The following is a 25,642-nucleotide window of genomic DNA, read 5'->3' on the forward strand; positions in this document are numbered from 1 at the left end:
AAAACCCTGTAATGCGGTTATGAAGCCAGGGATCGGTAAAGAGGTAGTAACAGTCCGGCCATTTCAGAAAATATATGTCGACTTCTTAGGCAAATACCCGAGGTCTAAACGTGGAAATTGTTTTATTTTCATCGTCGTTGACCACTTTTCTAAGTTTATCTTTTTAAAGGCGATGCGTGAAGCTACCGCAAGCAATGTGGTTAAATTTCTAACCGGTGAAATCTTTCACAAATTTGGGGTGCCGGAAATATTACATTCCGATAATGGAAAACAATTTATGTCCAAACAATTCTCGGAACTGTTAGAAGCCTATGGAGTTAAACATTTAAAAACAGCTTTTTATTCACCGCAGTCGAATGCTGCTGAACGGGCGAATCAGTCTGTGTTAGCTGCTATTAGATCCTACCTAGAGAACGACCATCGGGATTGGGACCTATATCTAACTGAGATAGAATGTTCACTTCGTAGTGCAGTTCATTCCGCAACAGGGGTGTCGCCATACTTCGCGCTGTTCGGTTTCAATATGTTCACGAACGGGGCAGACTATGCATTGGCACGGAAATTGGATAGCATGAGCGATAATGAAGTCTTCTTTCTCGACCATAGTGATAAATTAAGGTTAATGCGCGAAAGGATAAAAGAAAATTTGCACGAAGCATACGAGACAAACGCGGTTCGCTACAATAAAAGAGTCCGCGAAATACAGTTCAAACCTGGTCAGGAAATCTATAAACGTAACTTTGTACTTAGCGACTTTAAACAGAATGTAAATTCGAAATTTTGTCGCAAGTTCACAAAGTGTCGCATTTCAAGGGCATTAGGGAACAACATGTACCTATTAGAGTCGTTGGCAGGGAAGAGTTTAGGGGCCTGGCACGCGAAGGACCTTAAACAATAACCGCAACCTAAGGAACCGAACGCCAAAGAGGCTAGCACTAACGAACCTAATGCTCAATAACTTAATACTAATTAACTTAATATTAGTCAACCTAGAACTAAATAACTTACGGTTAAATAACTTAAAACTACGCAATTGTGTACTATATAACTTAATACTAAAATGCCGCTGCGATGACCTGAAAGAAGGACAAACTGTAATTAACTTTATACAAATATATTTCATTACTTGCTGTGAATACCACCTTCGATGAGGGTCAAGTCGGGGGTAGGGTATTCCTGCAGAAGTGGTGATGCAAAATTTTCCTACTAGAAAGAAAAGAAAGATTACAAAAAGTAACGAATCTTAAGTACATATCTCAGTTTTTTTTTACTTCCCGTAACATATGCCCGGCTAAGCTCTCGAGGCAGGAGACGTTGTCAGGGTGTGGGTGTTCCCCGCGTTGATCGCACTTTGGCCCGCTCGAGCGGTACGGCTGAACTTCCAAGTCATGGGCAAAGTTACCTAGAAAGACAGAATAAAAGTAGGCAAAAGTAATAACCCTTAGACACACGTGTACAAGTCATATATACTTCCCGTAAACTCGGCATTCCAGGATTCCAACACCGCGCCCGCTACGCCTCAAAACCGGAACCTCCTATTTCCGCACTGAAAAAGAAAAAAAAAAATTAAATTATTTTAGCCAGGAAAGCATGAGCCACTTATATAAGTGCACATTTTTTTGTGTTGGGTAACAAAGGCATCAGAATTACAACAACCACATGAAAATTGTCAGCTTCAACTGCAGATATTTAGAAGTAAAATTTTCAGTATGATTACCTTTTTGATGTGCCTGAGGCGTTTGGTCGTCGTTGGCCACCTCCACCGATAATTTTTGGGACGCTATAAGCAGTCAACCCCAAATTTCTCACTTTTGTTATTTTGGATCCCGGCCCCTGCACCATATGCATGGAAGTGACTTCTTCCATAGCCAGCCCAACTGCATATTATCTGGGACAAATGCAGCACATAACCATTTTGGTCTTTTTTATGCTAGCTACACCAAATCACTGCACTTAATAAAAGAAAAAAAAAAGAATCGAACGCGAAATCAATATTTAATTGCCACGATATTAATTAGCGCACAAAAATATAAACAAACGCGAAACGTCAAGGTAAAGAATATCAACAAAAATCCCAATATGGGGAAATTTGTAAAAGCTCGTTTCGAAGGGTTGCCAGATGAGCGATAATGGTGTGGAGAAATAAGGACAGGACAGGGATGGCTATAGAGCGACAATGGTTGCGGTTGATGTAAGGATGACGAGATAAAACGGCATATGAAAACGGTGTTCCTCACGAACACAGGCTATATAAGAATAGCTAACTGTAGAAAAAGAAGACAGTTGTTGAACATAGCAGCATACAAGTCTGCAGCGCGCCGCCCGCATGAAAATTCTTTTAAGTATCATTAAATAATTAAATCCCTGTGCGCGAAAACTTATGAACCGATCTGTATTGTTTAAATAATAAAGTGGTGTTTTTGTTATTAAAAAGAAAACCAAAAGAAAATCCCCATAAAAAGGCAAACCAGCCAAATATATATATCGCGCGCTCGGGCGACAAAAAAAAAAAAAACTTTCAAATTTAGGCAGGAGCCTTCGGCGAGCATAAAGGATGTGGAATACTTCTTATCTGGTGAGTGTTAGAACAGTATAGTGTTGTTTTGTTTGCGTATAAGGATTTTCGCGCCGTTTGGGATTTACCTAACCTCGTCCTCGACTTCGGTCGCCAATCTCCTCAAGAAATCCGGCACTGGCATAATGCGTATGCAGGCCCGGATTTCAGGGAGTGTAAATCCCCACTCCACCCTCTTTATACTTCGATAAAAGAATAATTTAAATAATTTTTTTTTGGTAAATTTTTGTTGTCTTGGGGATACATTTCTATTTTTTTTTATCCACCCTAATGTCTAACCTAGACTTGGCGAGGATACATGTAATGCTTGAGGAGCGTAAATGCCAAACGGGCGTGAAATCCTCAAACCTATTTGAATCCGCGCTAATAAAGCCTTTCGTCCCTCCAGTGGAAGGATCATCTCTAGTGCCGAAAAGCTCTTGCGTAGCGCCAGGGATATTGCTTTTACATAAACTTTTCATCACCATCTTACCATAATTGCCATGCTATAAAGGGTTTTCTTCACAAATATAACGATCGAAGACAGCAATCGGGAGTGTTGAGTGCATCAAAATCCACCTTTCAAAGAAAACGGGGAAAATTAAAGCAACCAAAAGGTCGAAACGTTAATATACGTATGAGGGTAGGCTAATTTAAGTATTTTTTTTTTGTCCAAATCGCATTTGTTTAAATTCAAGTGACATCGCAGTAAAGTTTGTAAAGAGCTGTTCGGTGACCAAAAGGGGCCAAATAGTCAATTTTGAGTAATTTCGCATGTCCTTTCAAACACTTTTTTTTGTAATAGCTGGGAAAAACCAGCTCACACCAATTTCCCTTAACCTCCATAATAGAGCTCTGTTAGGTAGGCATTAGGGTATTGTATCGTGTCTTGGTCGAACTTCGCTCCTATTGAGCATATGAATGTTTGGCCTATCTTTGGTGGCAGAAAGGCCTAAGAAATATGTTATAATTTATTTTGGTGTTCAGTGACTGAGGATTTCTTTTATATGGCATAATGCGACTTTATTTGTCAAAATGTATAATACATGGATGTGTTCTTTTGTCGGAATAGCCAATTATTTATAGGGGATTTATGTAAACTTTTTATATAAAATAATTTTCGTATATGTATAGGTTTTTTTTTTTGAAACTTTGTTTTTATTAGGAGAAACGCTTTCATGCCTAAATATGGAGCTTGTGCAGAATGTATGTATATATAATCGTTTAGGGTTGTAAATCATATCTTGCGAACATTTTTTTGTTATTCGTTTGTCTGAAAGATCTGTTGGTCAGAAACTCGTAAAAATTCTGTTCTTACAAACATATAGCCTCGTACAGGAATAAGTTTAAAATTTTGAATCGTTTCAGAGAACGTTGTTTTTTTTTTTGAATTCTTATATAGGATTAAGATATTTTTATAAAATAATGTGAAAGTGAATTAAAAGTGAAAGAGATAATGGTTTGCTAAAAATTTAATCGGTTGGGGAGGGGGAAGATGACATTAGGGTGAGTATGTAGGGTCATTTGGAGCAGAGGAAAAGGGGACTCGCTGCCAAGCAGAAATTCGAGCGGTCCAAGGCAGGGTGGGCTTTCTGCGAGGGGAATGCACGGAAGTCAGATGATGATGATTGTGACATCCGCCCCGCATCAAGGTGGACAAGGGTTAAGGGCCCCGACCTCTCGCCCTGAGCTAGCTGGGGGACATTCCACCTTGATTGCGCAAAGGGGCGGATTCACCTTCTAACAGGTGTACGTGACAATGTTTAGAAGTCAGAAATTACCGTTACTTAGTATGTATGTCCCACGCATTCACTCACCACTCACTACACTGAAACTCATGCACCATGCATATAAATAACTGGCTGTTAGGCTATTAAACTTTATTAGCTTATGTAGCGTAGCTGTATAGGCTGATGATTTTTTGTAGGTTTTTGTGGGTTCGAAGCCCGCTCAAGTTAATTCTTCTTTTTTTTTTTTAGCTGAAATTATAAAAATGCGCCAAAATAGCAAAATTTTGCCGATAAGGCGTTTTCTTACAATATCAAAGCAAAATTTGTTGTAAGAATATAAATAAATGAGCTAAACCCATTTGACAAAATCAAAAGTTAGCCAAATTCAAACAATTGTTGAATTACTTTCCATTGTTAGAAATTGTTCTCAAAGGAAACAAGTAAGGAAGGCTAAGTTCGGGTGTAACCGAACATTACATACTCAGTTGAGAGCTGTGGAGACAAAGTAAGGGAAAATCACAATGTTGTAAAAAGAACCTAGGGTAACCCTGGAATGTGTTTGTATGACATGTGTATCAAATGGAAGGTATTAAAGAGTATTTTAAGAGGAAGTGGGCCATAGTTCTATAGATGGACGCCATTTAGGGATATCGCCATAAAGGTGGACCAGGCCTACATACCAAATTTCATCAAGATACTTCAAAATTTACTCAATTTATCGTGTTAACGGTCAGACGGACGGATGGACGGACAAGGCTCAATCGAATTTTTTTTCGATACTGATGATTTTGATATATGGAAGTCTATATCTATCTCGATTCCTTTATACCTGTACAACCAACCGTTATCCAATCAAAGTTGAGCTCTGCTCAACTGAGTATAAAAAGGGCATTTCAAGACCATCGAAAGCTGGCATGGTAATAGGCGACCATATAAAATAGCAAATGTCGCTAAAAATATGCAAACATTTTTCTTAACTTCCATACCCGCCTTCTCCTCATTCACAAGCACGAAAATCAAATCCTAAATTTTTATTTTGTGTCGATTCTTATTACCAACACATTCAAACATTTCGTCCGGCCTCGTACATATAGACCAAACCTACTACAACTTTAGATTTTGGCGAGGAAATCTGACATTCCCGCCTACGTCTGATCAACAGCCATAAAGGGAAGAACAAGAAATCGATGGCAGAGCAGTCAGACAAAATTTAAAATTTGATTTTATTTCGATTCTTGTTACTAATACATACACACTTTTCGTCTGGCCACGTACGTATAGGCCAAACTAACACAATCTTATAACTTAGGCGAGGAAACCTTCCATTCCCTCCTACTTCTCATCATAAAGCAAATTTCTCTAATTTATTTTGCAAAATATTTTGTAGAAAAGAAATCCTATCTTATCCGTCATCACCCCACCCCATCCATCATCTTGTAAAGTTTTAAGGAAGAAGAATTATTTGTAGAGAAATTTTTACTTTACCAGGCGCTCATAAAAATTAGCGCGTGTCCGTCAAAAATATGAAACGAATTTTTTCGTGTTCATACGGACACATGTATGCAACTCCTTTTACGCAAAGAATTTAACGCATGAGGGTGAGTACAGCAATCTCATATTTCGCACTTTAGAAATAGTAGAAAAAATCTTTTGTTCCCGCCTTCATCTGATCTACAAACAAATTACAAAATCCCATTGATGCAACCAAAACATTTGCTTATTTATATATTTTTGCACAGCTTTCGTATGCAACTAATGCAAACAAAGTATAATTCAACACTCGTTTTGGCAATTGTTATTAGTTTTCAAACACCAAAACTTGTCCTTGGCTTGGTATCTTTGTTTACTTTTTAATTTTCTCACACACTGCTTCACTATATATGTACATACATATGTACACAGTTCATTAGCTTCACCATTGTTTTGATTTGATGGTTTGATGGAAACCAAAATATTTGCTTATTTATATATTTTTGCACAGCTTTCAAATACAACTTATGCAACATAAATATAAATAAATACTTATTTTGGCAACTTTTTTTTTTTTTTTTTTTTTTGGGATTTGATTGCATGGAGGAGGACCTTCTTATATTTGAAAGTCCCAGTTCCAGGTTATTGTCCAATGCATAAAATGATTAATTTCTGGATTAACTTTCCATAGTATGTAAGTAATTTAGGCTCCACTAATACACAATGGTAATACCAACTGGCCAGAACCATGTGTAGTAGCTTGCTATTTGTATTTAATTATGTGCTTTGTTAACTGGTTTTTTCATGGCACCACGCCAGGTTATTTTCAAATTATAGTTATATGTATGTTTGATTATTTATAAAATTTGTGTTTATGTCCAATTTAATTTGGTAAAGGTCTTTAATTTGTTGATATTTTCCAAATCTTCATATCACAATAGTTTCAATTTTTGTTAATTTTCAGTTTGAGTTGGTATTTTTGTCCACTTTCTTTGTTTAAATATCACTTTTTGGTTGTATGATTCAAATCCAATTTGTCTAATCCGGTAAGTTTTATCTCGATTCCACCAGTCCATTCCATTGTTGTTTTTGTCCAATTTTGGTAATTATTTTTCGTTTATTTAATTTGTGTATTTTGTAAGTTTTAATTCAATATATACAGATTCCCCAGTCCATTCCATTGTTGTTTTTGTCCAATTTTGGTAATTTTCGTCTTTTCCGTTATTATATTTTATATTTATTCAGGTTATGTGTACATGACTGTACATTTTAGTTACTCCGTTAAATTGTCCCGTTTATTTCCGAGAATTTTATTTCCATTTGTATGTATGTAAAAACATTAATTTTCAGTGGCTTGTTGCCAAGTGTCTTCAATGATTTTCCCGTTACGACAGTTTTACGTAAATCGAGTTGGTATTATGTGGCCCACGCCAGGTTATCCATTTCATTTGTTATTTATATGCACAATTTGCATATTTTTACAATACAGCGCACAATTTGTAAGTATTTTTAATTAATATTGTCTTTTCGACTCCCGCACTATCCGCCATTTTATTCTCAAACCGCGTGAGTAAAGCCCCTTGATAGCACGCGGTTGAGTTGTGGGGAAAACCGAACTTGACGCGACGACGTCAGAAAACGAAGTGATTTTGGCAACTTTAACAATATTAGAACACAAAACTAACACTTTTTCCTTGTTTACATCTCTTCTTCTTCCATATTTTTGTTTTGATACTTCCACTTCTTTCAAGCACTTCACAATTTCTTTGTATCACTTTTAAACTACAATTTCAAGTTTTCTATCACTTCCCGCAAATTAATTTATTGAAAAACACTTTAACACGTTAAATTTCATTCAATTATTCAGGCATGTCATTTCGTTTCGTTTATTAACGTTAAGATCGTCAAATTAACGTTATTTTGACGTTCTTAACGTTAATAAACGAAACGAAATGACTTCGTTTCGTTTATTAACGTTGATTATCGTAACGAAATGATATCGTTTCGTTGGTTAAGCATGCCTGCAATTATTAAACATTTTTATCACTGAAACGAAAACAAAATTACGCGACCGACACTGCTTGACATCAAAACAAAACGTCACGAAAATCACGAAAATTCAATTATAAATCGTTTTCGCCGCGCGGTGCGAAAGACGAGCCAAAGAGTATGGTGAACTCCACTAACCAGCTCTTTCAGAAAATTTTTGTTTTCTCGCTGAATTTTGAAGCAGCGAGTTCAACCTTCTTATAATTTCAATTTCTTTGCTGAAACCCCTGATGACATGATACGAAACTTTTATTCTCTCTCAATTCGTTTCCAGGAATGGGTATTGAATTTCATTCGATTGTAAACAAAAGTTCGTTCGTTTCCAAGAATGGGTCTTGAACATCATATGGCTATAGAGTTGCCTAAACTACCCAAAAAAAAAAAAAACTCCAAGAAATCCGTTCGGTTTCATTATTTTTAAAAAATCAGGAAGTAAGGTGATAGAAACTTATTAAAATTTATAAAAAAGGCAAAGTTTTGTAGAAATATTTTGTAGTAGATAAGTGAAAAAATATGAAATAATATACTTCGATTGCGTTGCTTTGCTTTGTTGCGCTGGCACCGCCATAAGATAACAATGAACGGCTAGCACCTTCTTCACTTTGATGCGACCAAAATGTTTATTTACATACATATGTATATCCACATACAATAAAAAACGCAAAAAATTTATAAGAAATTACGAAATTAGATCACTTGGTGAAGTATCTACGTTGTCGTCCGCAAAAGGCTGTTAATTATACATGTTGCGTTACCCTATACGTATACCTACAATTTATCTCAGCTGTCAAAAGTGGAATGTTGCAACGCTCCACAAAAACCTGGCCTTTATGCATCCATTTACATCAATGCGAAGACTAAGAAGCTGACTTTTTCTCCAATCGAAAGCTGCTATCAAAACCCGTTTCGTGTGCAGCCCTTCGATGAAAGGTGTTGTCACTGATAAATTTTCCACGGTTGAAAAATAGTTATTTTTTCTTCGGATTTGTAATCCTGACAAAAATTCGAGTTTTTTGATATCCCATTTGACAATCTTGAGTAAGTTTTCAGTGAAAATTATAAATTAAACCTTTACCATGTAAAATACCCCAAAGTTATTCTGAAATGCCCAAATTTGATTTTGAGCATGATGGTATCTATGGCCAATATTATAAAAAATGCACATTTTCACGCGCTCTCAGAGAGCGAGAAGTTTCATATCATGTCATCTGTGGCTGAAACTGATTATAGCGCCTCTACCGCTGGTGCTTTTATACTCTGTGATTTCCTCGTGGCATATTCTAGGCGCTTCCAGGATTTACTTAGTTAGTTATAAATTCTCAGCTGCAGATGTATAATTTGTATAGCTTCTCTCATACCCCATGCGCTTGTATGTGTGAGCGACACTTCCACAATCACAATTGCATACCTTTAGGAGCATTTTAGATAAGATATATGCATGTGTTTGTGCATTGCTTCTCCGCTGCTCGTATACGTACATATGTGTAGACGCAATTATTGATTCGTTTATGTAGTACATAATGATTGAATTATTGATGTGAATTCACGTCACTGCTTAGCATCGGCCTAGAGATGGCAGCACCCCTTAGTTTTGCTAACATTCGTAACACTGCCCTCCACCTAAGTCTGATAGTCCCGATCAGACAAATCTCCCGATCTAAACGCCGCTAGGATCTCCAAATGTACCACTCTTCTACTCCGTGGTTTCCGGATTGTTTGTATGCGGTAGATGGTGTCACTGATCTTCTTCACAACTTTGTACGGGCCTTCCCAACTGCACCGAAATTTGGATGGAACACCTTTCTGCCGGTGAGGGTTGTATAACAGTACCAAATCTCCCGCCAAAAAACCTTTCGAATTATTGTTCTCATCGTACCTGTGTTTCATCGTACTACTCAAATCCCTGGTTCGTTCCTTCACACTCTGTTGTTTGGCCAATAAACTACTTCGTAGAGCTTGTGCTGGACGGATTTGCTTTGCATAATCAGTATCGTTCCGTCGCTTCACGAGAGTAGAGTGCTCTGGCTTGAAACCACCCTTGTATTCTTTCTGCGAAGTTCTTTCCTTCGTTTTAGTACGTGCGTTAGGGCTTTTCAATGCCAGTGTTTCTCTCACAGGTACCTTCGATTTTGATTTGTTTGGCCCATTCGTTCCATCAACCCTTGCCCGATCTGCTGCCTTTGACTTTTGCGGTTTTTGTCGGATCTCTTTCACCAGTACTCGATTAGTGCTGAACCCCTCTTCTTCTCATAGCGCATAATCTTTCTTGGCATATCGATGCTGATGTCATGGTCAACTAAGAAGTCCACTCCCAATATAACTTCATCAACAACCTCCGCCACAACGAATTTGTGTAAAACCATGACCTTCCCAATTAAGACTTCACAGATCACTTCTCCCCGGACTTGGTTATACTCGCCAGTGACCGTACGCAACCTTGCTCCAGGTAATGACTTTACTCTCCTGTAGACCAAATCAGATCGAATCAAGGAATGAGATGCGCCCGTATCTACAGTCAGTACACGTTCTTTACCATCCACATTCCCTGTGACGGTAAGACTGCTCGATTTTCTACCAATTTGCAACACAGATATCACAGGGCATTCAATAGCTGGATCTAGCTCTCGATCTCTACATCTTACTCGCTCTTGCTCATCTCCTCCAGCTTTGCGTTTACGGCCACCCACATTGTTGGAACTGTTAGGGTTCGTGTTGCAATAACGCGCAATATGCCCTGGCTTTCCACACTTAAAGCATTTGACTGCATCATTATTCTTCTGCTGCGTACCCTTCAATGCTTCCAAAATTGCGTCTACCCAGTCTGCCCTTTCCACTTCCACGCGATGAGCTTTGTATGCTGGCTTACTCAAAAGTGAGGCTGTTTCCTGAGTCAGTGCATGCGATACCGTTTCTGCAAATGTTGGCTTTGGGTTTGTGTATGTGGCTCTCTTCGTTTCGACGTCCCGTATGCCATTTATAAAGCTCTGAATTTTTACCGTTTCGGTGTATTCCACGGGTGCGTCGGCATTCGCCAAATGTGCAAGCCTTTCGATATCTGACGCAAACTCCTGCAAAGTCTCATTAGGTTTTTGGTAGCGGTTTTGCAACTCTATTTGGTATATCTGCTTCCTGTGTTCGCTTCCGTATCGCCTCTCTAGAGCGCTCATCAATGTTTCGTAGTTGTTCCGCTCTCCCTCGGAAATAGTCTGTAGGATTTCAGCAGCAGATCCTTTCAATGCCACGAATAATGCAGCAACTTTATCTTCAGCACTCCAGTTGTTCACTGCTGCGGTCTTCTCAAACTGAATCTTAAACACCTGGAAAGGAACAGAGCCGTCAAAAGATGGCGTTTTTACCTTTGGATTACTCGTTGGAACTGCTGGGCGATTTAGTTGCAACTGCTGTATACGTCCTCTCAAAGCATCCACCTCGGCCTCGATTTTTTCCTCAAACTGTAAAATTTTTGTATCCTGGGCCTCCAGCTTCGATGTTACCCTTATCTCCTGTGCCTCCAGCTACGAGGATATGCTGGCCTCCTGTGCTTTCAACTGCTCAGCCAACTGAGATGTCATATATGTCTTTTGCTCTTCCAGTTGGGATGCCATATATGTTTTCTGTTCTTCCAGTTGAGTTTCCATCTTGGATGTTATCTGTGTCGACATTTCTGAAATACGTGTTTCTTGTGCTTCAATTTTCGATGTTACTGTCGACGTTTGTGCAGATATTGCAGCCAATATCACGTTCAAGTCTGTGTTGGTAACTGTCTGCGATGTTTCATTTTCCTCTTCAATTTTTGTTGTCTCCTCGCCATCAAGAGGAAAGACATACTCTTCCACGTTAATTCCGTCTGCTTCCATTGCCTCTTGTAGTCGTGCCTGAAGTTCGAGTTTAATGCCGGTTGTATTCAATCCACGGCTCTCCAACTCTTTCTTCAGTTTCTGGATCTTCAATTCACTGAACTTCGCCATGTCCTTGTTGTCCTCTGGAATTTATTCAACAATTCCTCTTCTGACACCAATTGTAACGAATTTTCTGCAATTCCCCTTATTTGCAATATTCTGCTAATGTTCGAATCACTAAACTATTGAATAAATAACTCCAATATTGCATAATGGAAAAATGGCCTTTATTAAAGTACTTCACAATAACACTTATACTTTGCAACTAGCTGGCTTAATAACCAAACTGACTGATAGCTTAAATGAAACTGATCTATTGCCCGACAATAGCGTGCTTAACTGAAACTGATTATAGCGCCTCTACCGCTGGTGCTTTTATACTCTGTGATTTCCTCGTGGCATATTCTAGGCGCTTCCAGAATTTACTTAGTTAGTTATAAATTCTCAGCTACAGATTTATAATTTTTATAGCTTCCCTCATACCCCATGCGCTTGTATGAGTGAGCGACACTTCCGCAATCACAATTGCATACCTTTAGGAGCATTTCAGATAAGATATATGCATGTGTTTGTGCATTGCTTCTCCGCTGCTCGTATACGTACATATGTGTAGACGCAATTATTGATTCGTTTATGTAGTACATAATGATTGAATTATTGATGTGAATTCACGTCACTGCTTAGGATCGGCCTAGAGATGGCAGCACCCCTTAGTTTTGCTAACATTCGTAACAATATTGTCTTCAAAAAACGTTCGCACTTTCCCATTTCGCCCGCTTGTGTTCATCCACTAGCAATCTGATGCGTTGGTTTATATCCCTTATTTGAGTGCCGCCGAGGTCATGCTGTCTTATAAGATCACGTTCTCTCGCTAGAGTTGCCCCCGCTGGAAAATGTTGCCCGTTTTCCCGGATTCTTCTGGCGGGAATAAAACGAGCCGAAGCTGAATCAATGACCTTGTGGAAAGCACACTCTCTTGACGGGCATCAGTCTGCATAGGGCAGCAAAACGATTGTCAGTATAAGTTTTGTAATCTTCCCACCTTCTTTTCATAAAGTTGATGAAAGTGCGTTTCTAAATGGTGATGAAGTCGCTCGAGCGAAAGGAGTATGGCTGATGTCAGGGCAGTATCCACAGGGGCAACAGGTGACAGGAGGGATGTAGATGTTGATGACTTCTCAATTTACATCGCCTCGCCGGACAGATATACCTTGACGTTCCAGTACAATGTTCCTGCGACCGATGTCGGGATCTAATAGATTAAATAGGTGACAAACGCGAGACCTCCTCCATTTCCGCTCTCGCGATTTTTTCTGTGGAGCAGGTCTGCAAAGCAAATCTTGCCGTGAGTTTAGTCTCTTGGATCGCAGCAATGCGGATGTTATGCCGCTTCATAAAATCAACTATCTCCGTGACCTTCCCAGTTTACCAATTACAGTTTAACTGCAGTATTCAGAAGTGCAACGGGCAAGACGTCAATCTGGGGGTAAGTGACTGGTGACTACGCCTGAGTTGAGGGAGGCCAGGACGCAAGTGCTGTTATGGCCCTGGGACTGGACGTCCCTGGGTAAACATTGGAGTACCCGGTGTAGCTGGGTTTGCGGCCTGACAGCATGGCGCGATGAAGCCCGTTGGGGGGTTGCCGTCGCTGAGACCAGAATATCTACGAAAGTGCCACCGTCCAAGGCAGGAGTTGCACTGGGCAGATAACGCAAACATATATATTCTGTGCTGGAAAACGGTGCAAAATGTGGTATGGACTAAGAGTCTGTTTCCCTGACCTACTCGAATGCTAGTGTCGGAAAGAGGGGGAGGAGAAGACGGGTACAGAGGCTGATGCTCAGCATTGCTACCCACTATACTACAGAGATTGTAGTTATGAGTAGGAGCGGCCGTATGAGCTGGTGGCGTCGTGGGGCGCGCGCAGCAGCGGAACTTGTAGCTTGCTGACCAGCGGAGCTGCTAGAGGGTAGTCGGGGGAGGCTTAGAGCGCAGGCTACGGGACGCCCTTGGGCGTGAACAGCAAGGAGCCACAAAAGATTTGTAAATGTTACGAGGACGTAGGGTTTAGCCAAGAACATCCCGTCCGGTGCAACCATCCCTTAGACGTGACACACTGACAAGAGTGTGACCATTCTAAAAAGATCCTGTTATGGCAAACGCAGCAAAACCATTTCTCATTTCAGGAGAATAGGCGCAGTCCCGCTGCAAGTATTTTTTAAAATAGTGCCACCGCTTTCTGAGGGTTTTCCAAAAAGGTCGCTCAGTGCGACATCCAGCGACAACTATTGCCAAAGTCAAATTATATTTTGGTAAAATATCCACTCTTTAAAAGCCCTGAAAAATTTGCCATACTCATAACGCCTAATTCGTAATCATATTTTCATTTAATCATAGATCTTATTGGTGCCTTAATTTAAAAAATGTCATAACTTCATAAAATAGAAAATACGAAAAATTTCGAAACGAAAAATAAAATCCCCAAAATGTGAATAAATTCGTGAACGCAAAACTTTATAGATTATGGATGTGGCAGAAAACCAAAACCTAATTGGTTGGCTATGATATCGTTATGACTAAGGCTTTATTCAATGGCTTCAATAACCGATTAGATTGACTTCCATAGAATTCGTTGGATCAGCTGTTTTACATGGAGTTTGTCAGGGACTTAAAGTAGTCATTCCGCAATTTTGTTTTCATCTCGTGATCTATTCATACACGAGGGAACTATAAAGTTGTGAGCAAAGTTTTGCTTCACAACTTAATTAATTTACATGCGTCACACTTTCATTGCATACAATAAAAAATATTTATTTATTCACAATTATTACAATTTATTTCTAGATGATATAAGAAAAAATATCATTACTTCGACTGCTGAGCGGAACGTCACCATATCTCAACTGCTGTTTCGAAAATGCCCTATCTCAAAATGTTTCGAAACTAGCCTTTCAGCCGAGTTTGGTTCATATTCTAATCAACAGTCAATTTATAATAACACCCTTCTGTTCCTCGTGTGTTGTTATAAAGCTATGAAATCTTGGTTTTGTTACATTTATGTACATATATACACACAATGGGATCCCAACACGCTTCTTCTGCCACCGCACAAAGTCGTCCATTCTGAACGCCTGCAATTCCAGATTTTCCATACCACTCATAACGTTCAGTAGAAATTATTATTTTGGTAAAATCATCATTACAGTGTTTTATTCGCACGGACTTAGTTTGGAAAGGACTGTTCCATGCGTGTTCATTCCATCCACTAATTTGCAGCGTTGAGCGCAGGTCTAAAGCATCGCAAAGTTCTATTACTTTTACTGTTGCATCATTCAGATCAAAGGGTTTATCCACTTTAATCAGAGCTAAATCATATCAAATTGGTTCTGAAAATGGTTTATCATAACGTATTGCCACCACTTTGCGTACTGCTGTTTCGAAAATGCCCTATCTCAAAATGTTTCGAAACTAGCCTTTCAGCCGAGTTTGGTTCATATTCTAATCAACAGTCAATTTATAATAACACCCTTCTGTTCCTCGTGTGTTGTTATAAAGCTATGAAATCTTGGTTTTGTTACATTTATGTACATATATACACACAATGGGATCCCAACACGCTTCTTCTGCCACCGCACAAAGTCGTCCATTCTGAACGCCTGCAATTCCAGATTTTCCATACCACTCTTACGTTCAGAGAAATTATTATTTTGGTAAAATCATCATTACAGTGTTTTATTCGCACGGACTTAGTTTGGAAAGGACTGTTCCATGCGTGTTCATTCCATCCACTAATTTGCAGCGTTGAGCGCAGGTCTAAAGCATCGCAAAGTTCTATTACTTTTACTGTTGCATCATTCAGGTCAAAGGGTTTATCCACTTTAATCAGAGCTAAATCATATCAAATTGGTTCTGAAAATGGTTTATCATAACGTATTGCCACCACTTTGCGTAGTTGCCTTCCTCTCTGGATGTATTGGTTGCACCAGCTACAATGTCGAATTTTCTTTTATCTGGTGTATGATATACACAATGAGCTACTGTAAACACCCATTCAGCACTGACTATGAAACCAACACAAATATTCTCTATCTTTAAGTATTGCTGCGCTCTATAGTTGAATCTTCGTCATCTATAATATGAAATTGCGCAGGACAGCTAAGCAGCACAAAAAGAACGCAAATTGATTTCGTAGAGTAATTTTTTTAATTTAAAACCTTTTCTACCACTTTTAACGTATAAAGTATACCGAGATAAATTTTGTGGGCGCTATTTATACCTAATTGAGTTGTGTAAATAAAAAATAAGATTTCAAGAATTTGAAATAACAAAAGTACCTCTAAATTTAAGTTAAAGCTACACAAGCTCAATCTTGTTATACTCAGCGAGCTTTACACACACAGTGTATTAACTTTGGTAACACAACGGGCATAAACGAATCGAGATAAATATAGACTTATATATATCAAAATGCTGAGGATGAAAAAAGGAATTGATTTAGCCACGTCCTTCCATCCGTCCGTCCATCTGTCGGTGTACACGATAACTTGCGTAAATATTGAGAATAAAATATTGCAATTTGGTATATGGGTTACTTGGCGCTCATCTCCCATCGCTATTAAAAATGAAGGAAATCGGATGGTAATCACGCCCACTTTTTACATATATTACATGTTATATGAATGGTGTTTCATTTTCCAAGTGAAATTATAACAAGAAAAAGGAAAAAAATTTAATTTTTGAAAATGGGCGTGGCAGCGCATCTTTTATGATTAAACAATTAGCTATGTTTCGGGCGCCATAACTCGAAGAAATATTAAAGGGTCATAATAAGACTGGGTACACATATTTTCCTTATAGCAGAAAATACTTCTAGGAAAAATGGATGGGATCGGCTAAAGACTACGCCCACTTTTATATAAAAAGTTCGTAGAATAAAAAAATAACCTATATCTTAGCGAAAAGTAGTTTTGTATCAATGATATTTCACTTACCAAGTTTTATTGTAAGAGGAAATTAGGAGACATTTTTTTTAATGGGCGGTGCCACGCCTCTATTCCGATAAAACATTTCTATAGCCTCAATAGAAAAAAAGAAATCATTTATCTGAAATGAACTGTACAATTCAAACTCACACTGAGTATATAATATTCGGTTACACCCAAACTTAGACACCCTTACTTGTTTTTTGTTTGTTTTAATTAGCTGAACCAGCTCTTTAATTAGCTGAATTAGCTTTACACAAATAACAAGTCAAATGTATTTATTGATGTTGTAGCGAAATGAAATGACGCATTTTGCTATGTTTTTTCAAAACAAAATTTCATTGCAATTGTTTGTTTATTTATATGTGGGCGATTCCCAAATAAGGTCCATCACAAACCGAAAATCAAAAGTGGTCAGACTAACAAAATATAACGTCCTTTTGATTTTAATAAAATTTTGTCAAGTCTTTTATTTAGCATTAAAAAAACTTTGGAAAGCGGAGGTTTTATAAATTGATCCTGCCCTTATCCTCATTATTTTCTTAGTAAGCAAACGTCGACTTGAAATTAAAAAAGCCTTCAGGTGTTAAATAGGTCTGTTTACTAAAATTTTTCCGGAAAGTTCGGGTAACATTTCTTATTGGTGTCTAAAATTTTTCAAGTCCATTACCTCTCTTCAATTAGTTGATCTATATATTTAGGCCAATAACTGTATGTCTGTTTAGCCAACGAAGAAAACTTTATATCTCGTCAGAAAGAGGGCATTTTGCGCTTTCAGCAGTGCATAAATTGTTAATTGATTCTTGGAGATGTTAGAGAAGTCTTACAAAATATGACGAAAATTTAAATTGTTGTATCTCTTTTTTAATTTATATATACAAAGGATTATCTGAGGAAAATCTAAAATCAGTTCTGATTTCAACAAGATATGAATTTTAAGGTTTAATGTAGGTTTTATTGGTTATTGATGTGTTCAATAATTTCATATGAAGACACAAAAGACAGCAATACAAACTAGCTTGTATTTTTCTTGTGAATCTTATCAAACATATAAAAAAATTTGCAGTAAAATAATATTGCGACTATAAACTGAGATATAACCTATCCTATATTTCAAGTTAGATCAAACTACACACGGGGTGCAAAACAAATTCAAAATCGGTTCAGTAGTTTAGGAGTCCATCGCGGACAAACAATGTGACACGTGATTTTTATATATAAAGATTTGTTAACTAGAAATGGTTAAATTGGAATATATTATCCAAATTTCAGGGGATGTATTATATTCGTGAGTTTTTGAATGCAAAATTGTAAATAGCCTCTTTAAATTTTGATTTATTTTGTACTTCTGTTCTATTTCTTCCATAAAACTAACTTTTGATGACCTAAACATTTATCGAAGAATAAACAGTGGGAAAGTTATATACCAGTATACGTCTCGAAATTCTACGGGCATTGGGTCTCTATTTCACCTTCTGTCTCTCATTTAAGGAATGTTAAATCTCCCCTTAGCTTCTTAAATTTTGCATACTTTCACAAGTATTAAAAAACTACTTCTATTTCTTGCCGCGTCCGAACCTTATCATATACATGGTCATATATATGTACATACTTACAATTGTGCTTTAAATATTTTAATATCCGCTCAGTCCACTGTTCATGTCTTCTTTTATGCAGATTGAAATGCGTGCGAATGTCGCGCCCGTTACCAAGGACTTGCCCATATGTATTTGCAAAGTGTGTTATTAACTTTTATTAATATTTTTAGTGAAAAGTACAATGGGTACCTACACCTAATTAGTTTTATCTGTTCTGAGACGTGTAAATAAAAAATAAGATTTCAAGAATTTGAAATAACAAAAGTACCTCTAAATTTAAGTTAAAGATACACAAGTTCAACCTTGCTATACTCAGCGGGCTTTGCACACAGAGTGTATTAACTTTGGTAACATAACGGGCGTAAACGAATCGAGATAAATATTGACTTCTATATAGCAAAATGATGATGATGAAAAAAGTAATTCATTTAGCCTCTGTCCGTCCATTTGCACACGATAACTTGAGTAAATATTGAAAATAAAATATTGCAATTTGGTATATGGGTTCCTTGGAGCTTATCTCCCATCGCTACTAAAAATGAGGGAAATCGGATGGTAACCGCGCCCACTTTTTACATATATAACATTTTGGAAAGACATAAAACCTGATTATTTAGTAAATAATTCATCTAGAATGTTTAAAGAGCTCACTGAATATTTTAACTTTGTTCGCATGGGGGAAAAAAGAAATTCATTTAGCCATGTCCGTCCGTCCGTCCGCCCGTCTGTAAACACGATAACTTGAGTAAATGTTGAGGTATCTTGATGAAATTTGGTATGTAGGTTCCTGGGCGCTCATCTCAGATCGCTTTTTAAAATGAACGAAATCGGACTACAACCACGCCCACTTTTTCGATATCGAAATTTTCGAAAAATCGAAAAGTGCGATAATTCATTACCAAAGACGGATAAGGCGATGAAACTTGGTAGGTGCGTTGACCTTATGATGCAAAATAGAAAATTAGGAAAATATTGGACAATGGGCGTGGCACCGCCCACTTTTAAAAGAAGGTAATTTAAAAGTTTTGCAAGCTTGTATTTGGCAGTTGTTGAAGATATCATGATGAAATTTGGTAGGCACGTTACTCCTATTACTATATGTGTGCTAAATAAAAATTTGCGAAATCGAATGACGAACACGCCCACTTTAAAAAAATTTTTTTTTAGTCAAATTTTAACAAAAAATTTAATATCTTTACAGTATAAAAGTAAATTATGTCAACATTCGACTCCAGTAATGATATGGTGGAACAAAATACAAAGATAAAAGAAATTTTCAAAATGGGCGTAACTCCGCCCTTTTTCATTTAATTCGTCTAGAATACTTTTAATGCCATACGTCGAACAAAAATTTACCAATCCTTGTGAAATTTGGTAGGGACGTAGATTCTATGACGATCACCGAAAAAATGGGCGAAATCGGTTGAAGCCACGCCCAGTTTTTATACACAGTCGACCGTCTGTCCTTCCGCTCGGCCGTTAACACGATAACTTGCGCAAAAAACGATATATCTTAACTAAACTTAGTTCACGTACTTATCTGAATTCACTTTATCTTGGTATAAAATATGGCCGAAATCCGACTATGACCACGCCCACTTTTCCGATATCGAAAATTACGAAAAATGAAAAAAATGCCATAATTCTGTACCAAATATGAAAAAAGAGATGAAACATGGTAATTGGATTGGTTTTTTGACGCAAAATATAACTTTAGAAAAAACTTTGTAAAAAAATGGGTGTGACACCTTCCATATTGAGTAGAAGAAAATGAAAAAGTTCTGCAGGGCGAAATCAAAAGCCCTTGGAATCTTGGCAGGAATACTGTTCGTGGTATGACATATATAAATAAATTAGCGGTACCCAACAGAAGATGTTCTGGGTCACCGTGGTCCACATTTTGGTCGATATCTCGAAAACGCCTTCACATATACAACTAAGGGCTACTCCCTTTTAAAGCCCTCATTAACACCTTTCATTTGATGCCCATATCGTACAAACACATTCTAGAGTCACCCCTGGTCCACTCTTATTGCGATATCTCGAAAAGGCGTCCACCTATAGAACTAAGGCCCACTACGTTTTAAATAATCATTAACACCATTCATTTGATACACATGTCATACAAACACATTCCAGGGTTACCCTAGGTTCATTTTGCTAAATGGTGATTTTCCCTTATTTTGTCTCCAAAGCTCTCAGCTGAGTATGTAATGTTCGGTTACACCCGAACTTAGCTTTCCTTACTTGTTTTTAAATGGGCGCGGAACCGCCCCTTTTATGACCAATAATTTTCTATGTTTCGGGAGCCATATCTCGAAGAAAAATTAAAGGATCGTAATGAGATTAGGTATATATATATATATATCTAGGAAAAGTAGACGGGAACGGTTAAACACCACGCCCACTTTTATATAATAGGTGTTTGAAAGGGTTGTAGAATAGAAAAATAACCTATATCTTAGCGAAAACTAGTTTTGTATCAATGATATTTCACTGATCAAGTTTTATTTTTTTAATGAGCGCTCCCACGCCCCTATTCCGATCAAGCATTACAAAACATTTCTAAAGCCTCAAAAAAAATCCCTCGTAACGAAATTCGAAAAAGTAATTTATCTGAAATGAGGTGGACAATTCAAACTCACGCTGAGTATATAATATTCGATTTCACCCGAACTAAGACACCCTTACCTGTTTTTGTTTATTTTAATTAGCTGACCAAGCCTTTAATTAGATGAATTAGCTCTACCAAAATAACAAATCAAATGTATTTATTGATATTCTAGCGAAGTGAAATTACGCATTTTGCTAGACTTTTTCAAAACAAAATTTCTTTGCAATTGTTTGTTTATTTATATGTGGGCGATTCCCAAATAAGGTCCATCACAAACCGGAAATCAAAAGTGGTCAGACTTTATTTCTCTCACCTCACTTGGGATTAAAGGTCAAATATGTGTATGAATTGAAAGCAATTATTTTATTCTTTCCCCTCATCCTGGACAAAGAAACATGATTTCAAGGAAAGGCTTCATCGGTTTTGCAAATTTGATCGGCCGTATATATAGCATATGTTGAACAATAGGGGTGTGCCTGAATGCGAATGGGGAATTATACTCACGCACGGTATGTATTACGATTTGATTGGCACAACTTTCTTTCTATTAATTCAAGTTTTAATTAACAATAATGACTCATGAACTAATAAGGAAGATGTAACAAATTATATTTCGATTAAATCAAACTTCAATGATGAAATTTAAAACTATACAACTGTAGGACATGCACTTGTTAAAAAACAACTTGTTTATTTTAATTTTATCAAACAATTTTTTATATATATCTTTTTATAAAATATCAAAATGAAAAAATATTTTTTCTCTAAATAAATTTTAGTTGTTAAAGATTTGTTGAAAAATAAAGAACGTTATTTTCGTATTTATTAAATACGATAAATTAGTGACCCCGAACCAGTGAACATATTCATACGTATCATGCCGAATACACGCTCCCGAGACAATGCCGCCTCATCACAGCAATCAACCACAATAAACACGAATCCGCCATCCACAATCAGCAACACGATTGTGGCATCTTCAAGCAACTCGAATTCATTTTCACAAGGAGGAATTCATCTACGAATTCCGAAATTCTGGAAGGAAAACCCATTGGTATGGTGTGCACAAATCGAAGCACAGTTCGAACATCACGGAATTCTGTCGGAGAAAATAAAATATTTCACGATTATTTCTGAATTAGAATCTGATATATTAAGTCAGGTAAACGATATTATTCTGGCACAACCTCAGAATATATATACACAGCTTAAACAACGTCTCGTCGATCATTTTTCAATTTCCGAGGAAAAGAGAATCCAAAAGTTGTTGAACGATTGATTTGGACGTAGTGGACAAAAAATCTAGTTGTCTTCTGCGGGAAATGCGTGGTCTCTCGCATGGCAGAGTTACCGATGACTTCCTGCGAACATTGTGGCTACAACGTCTACCATCACAAACGCAAGCTGTTTTGGCAGCATCTTCTGAAACGTTGGACACACTTGCAGTAATGGCAGATAAAATTCAAGCAATTTCAGCACAACAACAATCAACTGTCGCGGCAATACAATCGTTTCCTAATCTATCGGATCTTCAACAACAAATAACAACTTTGAGCGCCGCTATTAGCAATCTTCAAAAACAACGCTTTCGACGCAGAATTCGCTCAAATTCGCATGGGCGTTACACAAGTAAGTCAGCTAATACAACCGAGTGGTGCTATTACCATCGTAGATTTAGGTCTCAAGCCCAGAATTGTCGACAGCCATGCTCATTCAAGCAACACTATCAGGGAAACTCGCCGGCCGGTCACTAGATGAAGCTAGTGGCCGGTGCTCTACAATTAATCGTTAACATATCTTTGATAAGTCCACCAACAAAAAGTTTTGGAGCGGATGTGTCGGTTCTCCCATCAGCAGGTATATCTTACAAAACGCAAGACAAATACAAACTTTTTGCTGCTAATGGCACATCTACCAACACTTTTGGTACTCAGCTTTTAACCCCAACTTTTGGTTTACGTCGTTCCTTTGCTGGGAATTCATTATTGCTGATGTCAGCAGTCCTATAATTGGCGCAGATTTTTTGAAACATTTCGGCTTGTTAGTGGATTTGAAAAAAGGCTGTTTGGTAGATTGTGAAACTGGTCTGAGCTCTTCCGGTAAGTTGTGTGAATTAAGAGAGTTACCAGCGGTAAAGACACTTGTAAGTTCAACCATATATCATAAACTTTTATCTAAATATCCGAATTTAACGAATCCTTCGTTGCATCAGAAAAAAGTTCCTCATTGTGTTGAGCATGTCATCGAGACAAAAGGTCCTCCGATATTTTCGAGGCCTCGTCGTTTAGCACCGGACAAGCTCGAAATTGCAAAACGAGAGTTTCAATTTATGGTCGATCAAGGACTTGGTGCCCATCTAAAAGTTCTTGGTCAAGTCTGATACATATGGTATTAAAGAAAAATGGCCAGTGGCGTCCGTGCGGAGACTATCGTCGTCTTAACGCTCAAACTCTTCCTGATCGTTATCCCATTCCGCACATCCATGATTTCGCTTATGGGCTCTCAGGAAAGACAGTTTTTTCTACCATTGATTTAGTTCGTGCCTACAATCAAATTCCGGTTGCTCCTGCCGATGTTTCAAAAACGGCTATAATTACCCCGTTCGGATTATTTGAGTTCCGATTTATGACTTTTGGCTTATGTAACGCCGCTCAAAGGTTTCAGCGGTTTATACATGAGGTTCTTCGAGGGTTAGACTTTTGTTTCCCTTATCTCAACGATGTTTTTATTGCTTCTGAATCCTCTGAACAACACTTATTACATCTTGAGCAATTGTTTAATCGCCTTCAGTCATACGGTCTAACAGTAAATGTTGCGAAATGCCATTTTGGACAAGATAAAGTAACATTTCTCGGCCATTTAGTGTCTGCTCAAGGCATTCAGCTAATTTCTGAGAAAGTTGATGCAATTATAAACTTTCCGCAACCGAAAACTGTCATGGAAGTGCGACGTTTTACTGCGATGTTGAATTTTTACCGCAGATTTTTGCCACATGCGGCTGGGATGCAAATTCCACTTCTTATTTATCAGAAAGGTAATAAGAGGAACGACAAATCTCAAATAGAATGGACACCTAAAGCTCAATCCGCGCTTGAAAAATGTAAAAATGAATTGTCTCGAGGTACTCTGTTGACTCATCCTATAGATTCTGCACCGATATCTGTTATGGCTGATGCATCTGACGTAGCAATTGGTGTTGTTCTACAACAGAAAGCTGATGAGGTTTGGAAACCTCTGGGATTCTATTATTGAAGCTAAATGACACCCAGAAACGTTACAGTACTTATGATAGAGAACTTCTTGCGACATACCTTACGGTATAGCATTTTCGCTGTATGCTAGAGGGTCGTAATTTTATAATCTATACGGATCATAAAACCTTACTTTTGCGTTTAAACAGAAACCTGAAAAAGCTTCGCCTGGTCAGTTTCGTCAACTAGATTTTCTCTCGCAACTTTCCACGGACATACGTCATATCAAAGGAAATTAAAATGTTATAGCAGATAATCTCTCACGAATTTCGACTATTGATTCTCCGAATCTAATCAATTATGAAGAGTTAGCAAAGCTCAAGAAGAAGATACAGAACTAAAAGCTTTAACTGATAATCCAAGCTCTTCATCTTTAATCTTTAAATCTATAACAATTCTATCGTCGTCGAAGCCTATATTTTGTGATATATCCAAAAGAAAAAAGATATTAGGACATGGTCAAAAGCTTGTGCTAATTGTCAGCGATCAAAAATTCGTCGTCATAATCATAGTTGATCTTGTTGGACCATTGCCTTCCTCACATGGATATTCGTATATTAACTTGCATTGATCGGTTCACTCGCTAGCCGGAAGGAATTCCCTTAGTTGACATAAGTGCCCGTTCAGTTGCAGACGCTTTATTTCATGGATGGATATCTTGGTTTGGAGTTCCTTCAAAAATTACAACGGATCAAGGTCGTCAATTTGAATCCAATCTTTTTAAGGAACTTACACAGCTTCTGGGTTCTCAACGAATACGCACTACGTCGTATCATCCTTGTGCCAACGGTATGATTGAGCGGTGGCATCGTTCGCTGAAGACTGCTTTCATGTGTCACAATACTAAAAACTGGATGGAAATTTTACCAATTGTGCTGTTAGGACTGCGATCAAGTTTGCGCGAAGATGTAAATGCCAGTCCTGCTGAGCTGATTTATGGAGCTTCCTTAAAGCTTCCTTGTGATTTTTTCGACGCTAAGAATGACTTGTCTCCTTCCGATGAATTTGTCAAGCAATTGAAATCTTCAGTGAACTCGCTGCGTCCAATTGAAGTTTCGTACAAATCAAATCGTTCTGTTTTCGTCTACAAAGATCTTGCTAGTTGCACTCACGTATATGTTCGTTGAGACGCTGTTAAAAAGTCTCTTCAGTCATCGTATGATGGTCCATATCTAGTTGTGAGCAGAAATGATAAAGTTTTTAACGTCAATATTAATAATTGTACCAAATCAATATCAATTGATCGACTCAAGCCAGTATTCGTATTTAATACTGATATTTGTGAAGATCCTCGAACGATTTGTGTTCCAATACACCCTCATGTAAGAAGCCGTATTCCACGTAATGTACACTTTAAATCGAGACTTCATCGGTAAACAAAGTCTCTGGAGGGGGAAATATATAGGACATGCACTTGTTAAAAAACAACTTGTTTATTTTAATTTTATCAACCAACTAGCGGACCCCGTTGCACTTCGTAGCAACCAACCAAAAA

General features: G+C 37.8%; 1 protein-coding gene across 3 annotated transcripts in view; it reads left to right on the forward strand.

Moving 5' to 3' along the window:
• MED1 (Mediator complex subunit 1) overlaps nucleotides 1-25,642 on the forward strand; it is an 89,385-nt gene that overhangs the window by 28,155 nt on the left and 35,588 nt on the right. For 2 of the 3 annotated variants that reach the window (XM_067789767.1, XM_067789769.1), the window contains exon 2: nucleotides 21,161-21,405. The exons of the other annotated variant lie outside the window; for it this stretch is intronic. In XM_067789767.1, coding sequence (XP_067645868.1) covers nucleotides 21,351-21,405 — 55 coding nt within the window. In that variant the 5' untranslated portion in view covers nucleotides 21,161-21,350. The remainder of the gene's footprint in view (nucleotides 1-21,160; nucleotides 21,406-25,642) is intronic. 3 annotated transcript variants of the gene reach the window in all.

Source organism: Eurosta solidaginis, chromosome 5 (assembly GCF_040869045.1).
Source record: "Eurosta solidaginis isolate ZX-2024a chromosome 5, ASM4086904v1, whole genome shotgun sequence".
NCBI lineage: Eukaryota > Metazoa > Arthropoda > Insecta > Diptera > Tephritidae > Eurosta > Eurosta solidaginis.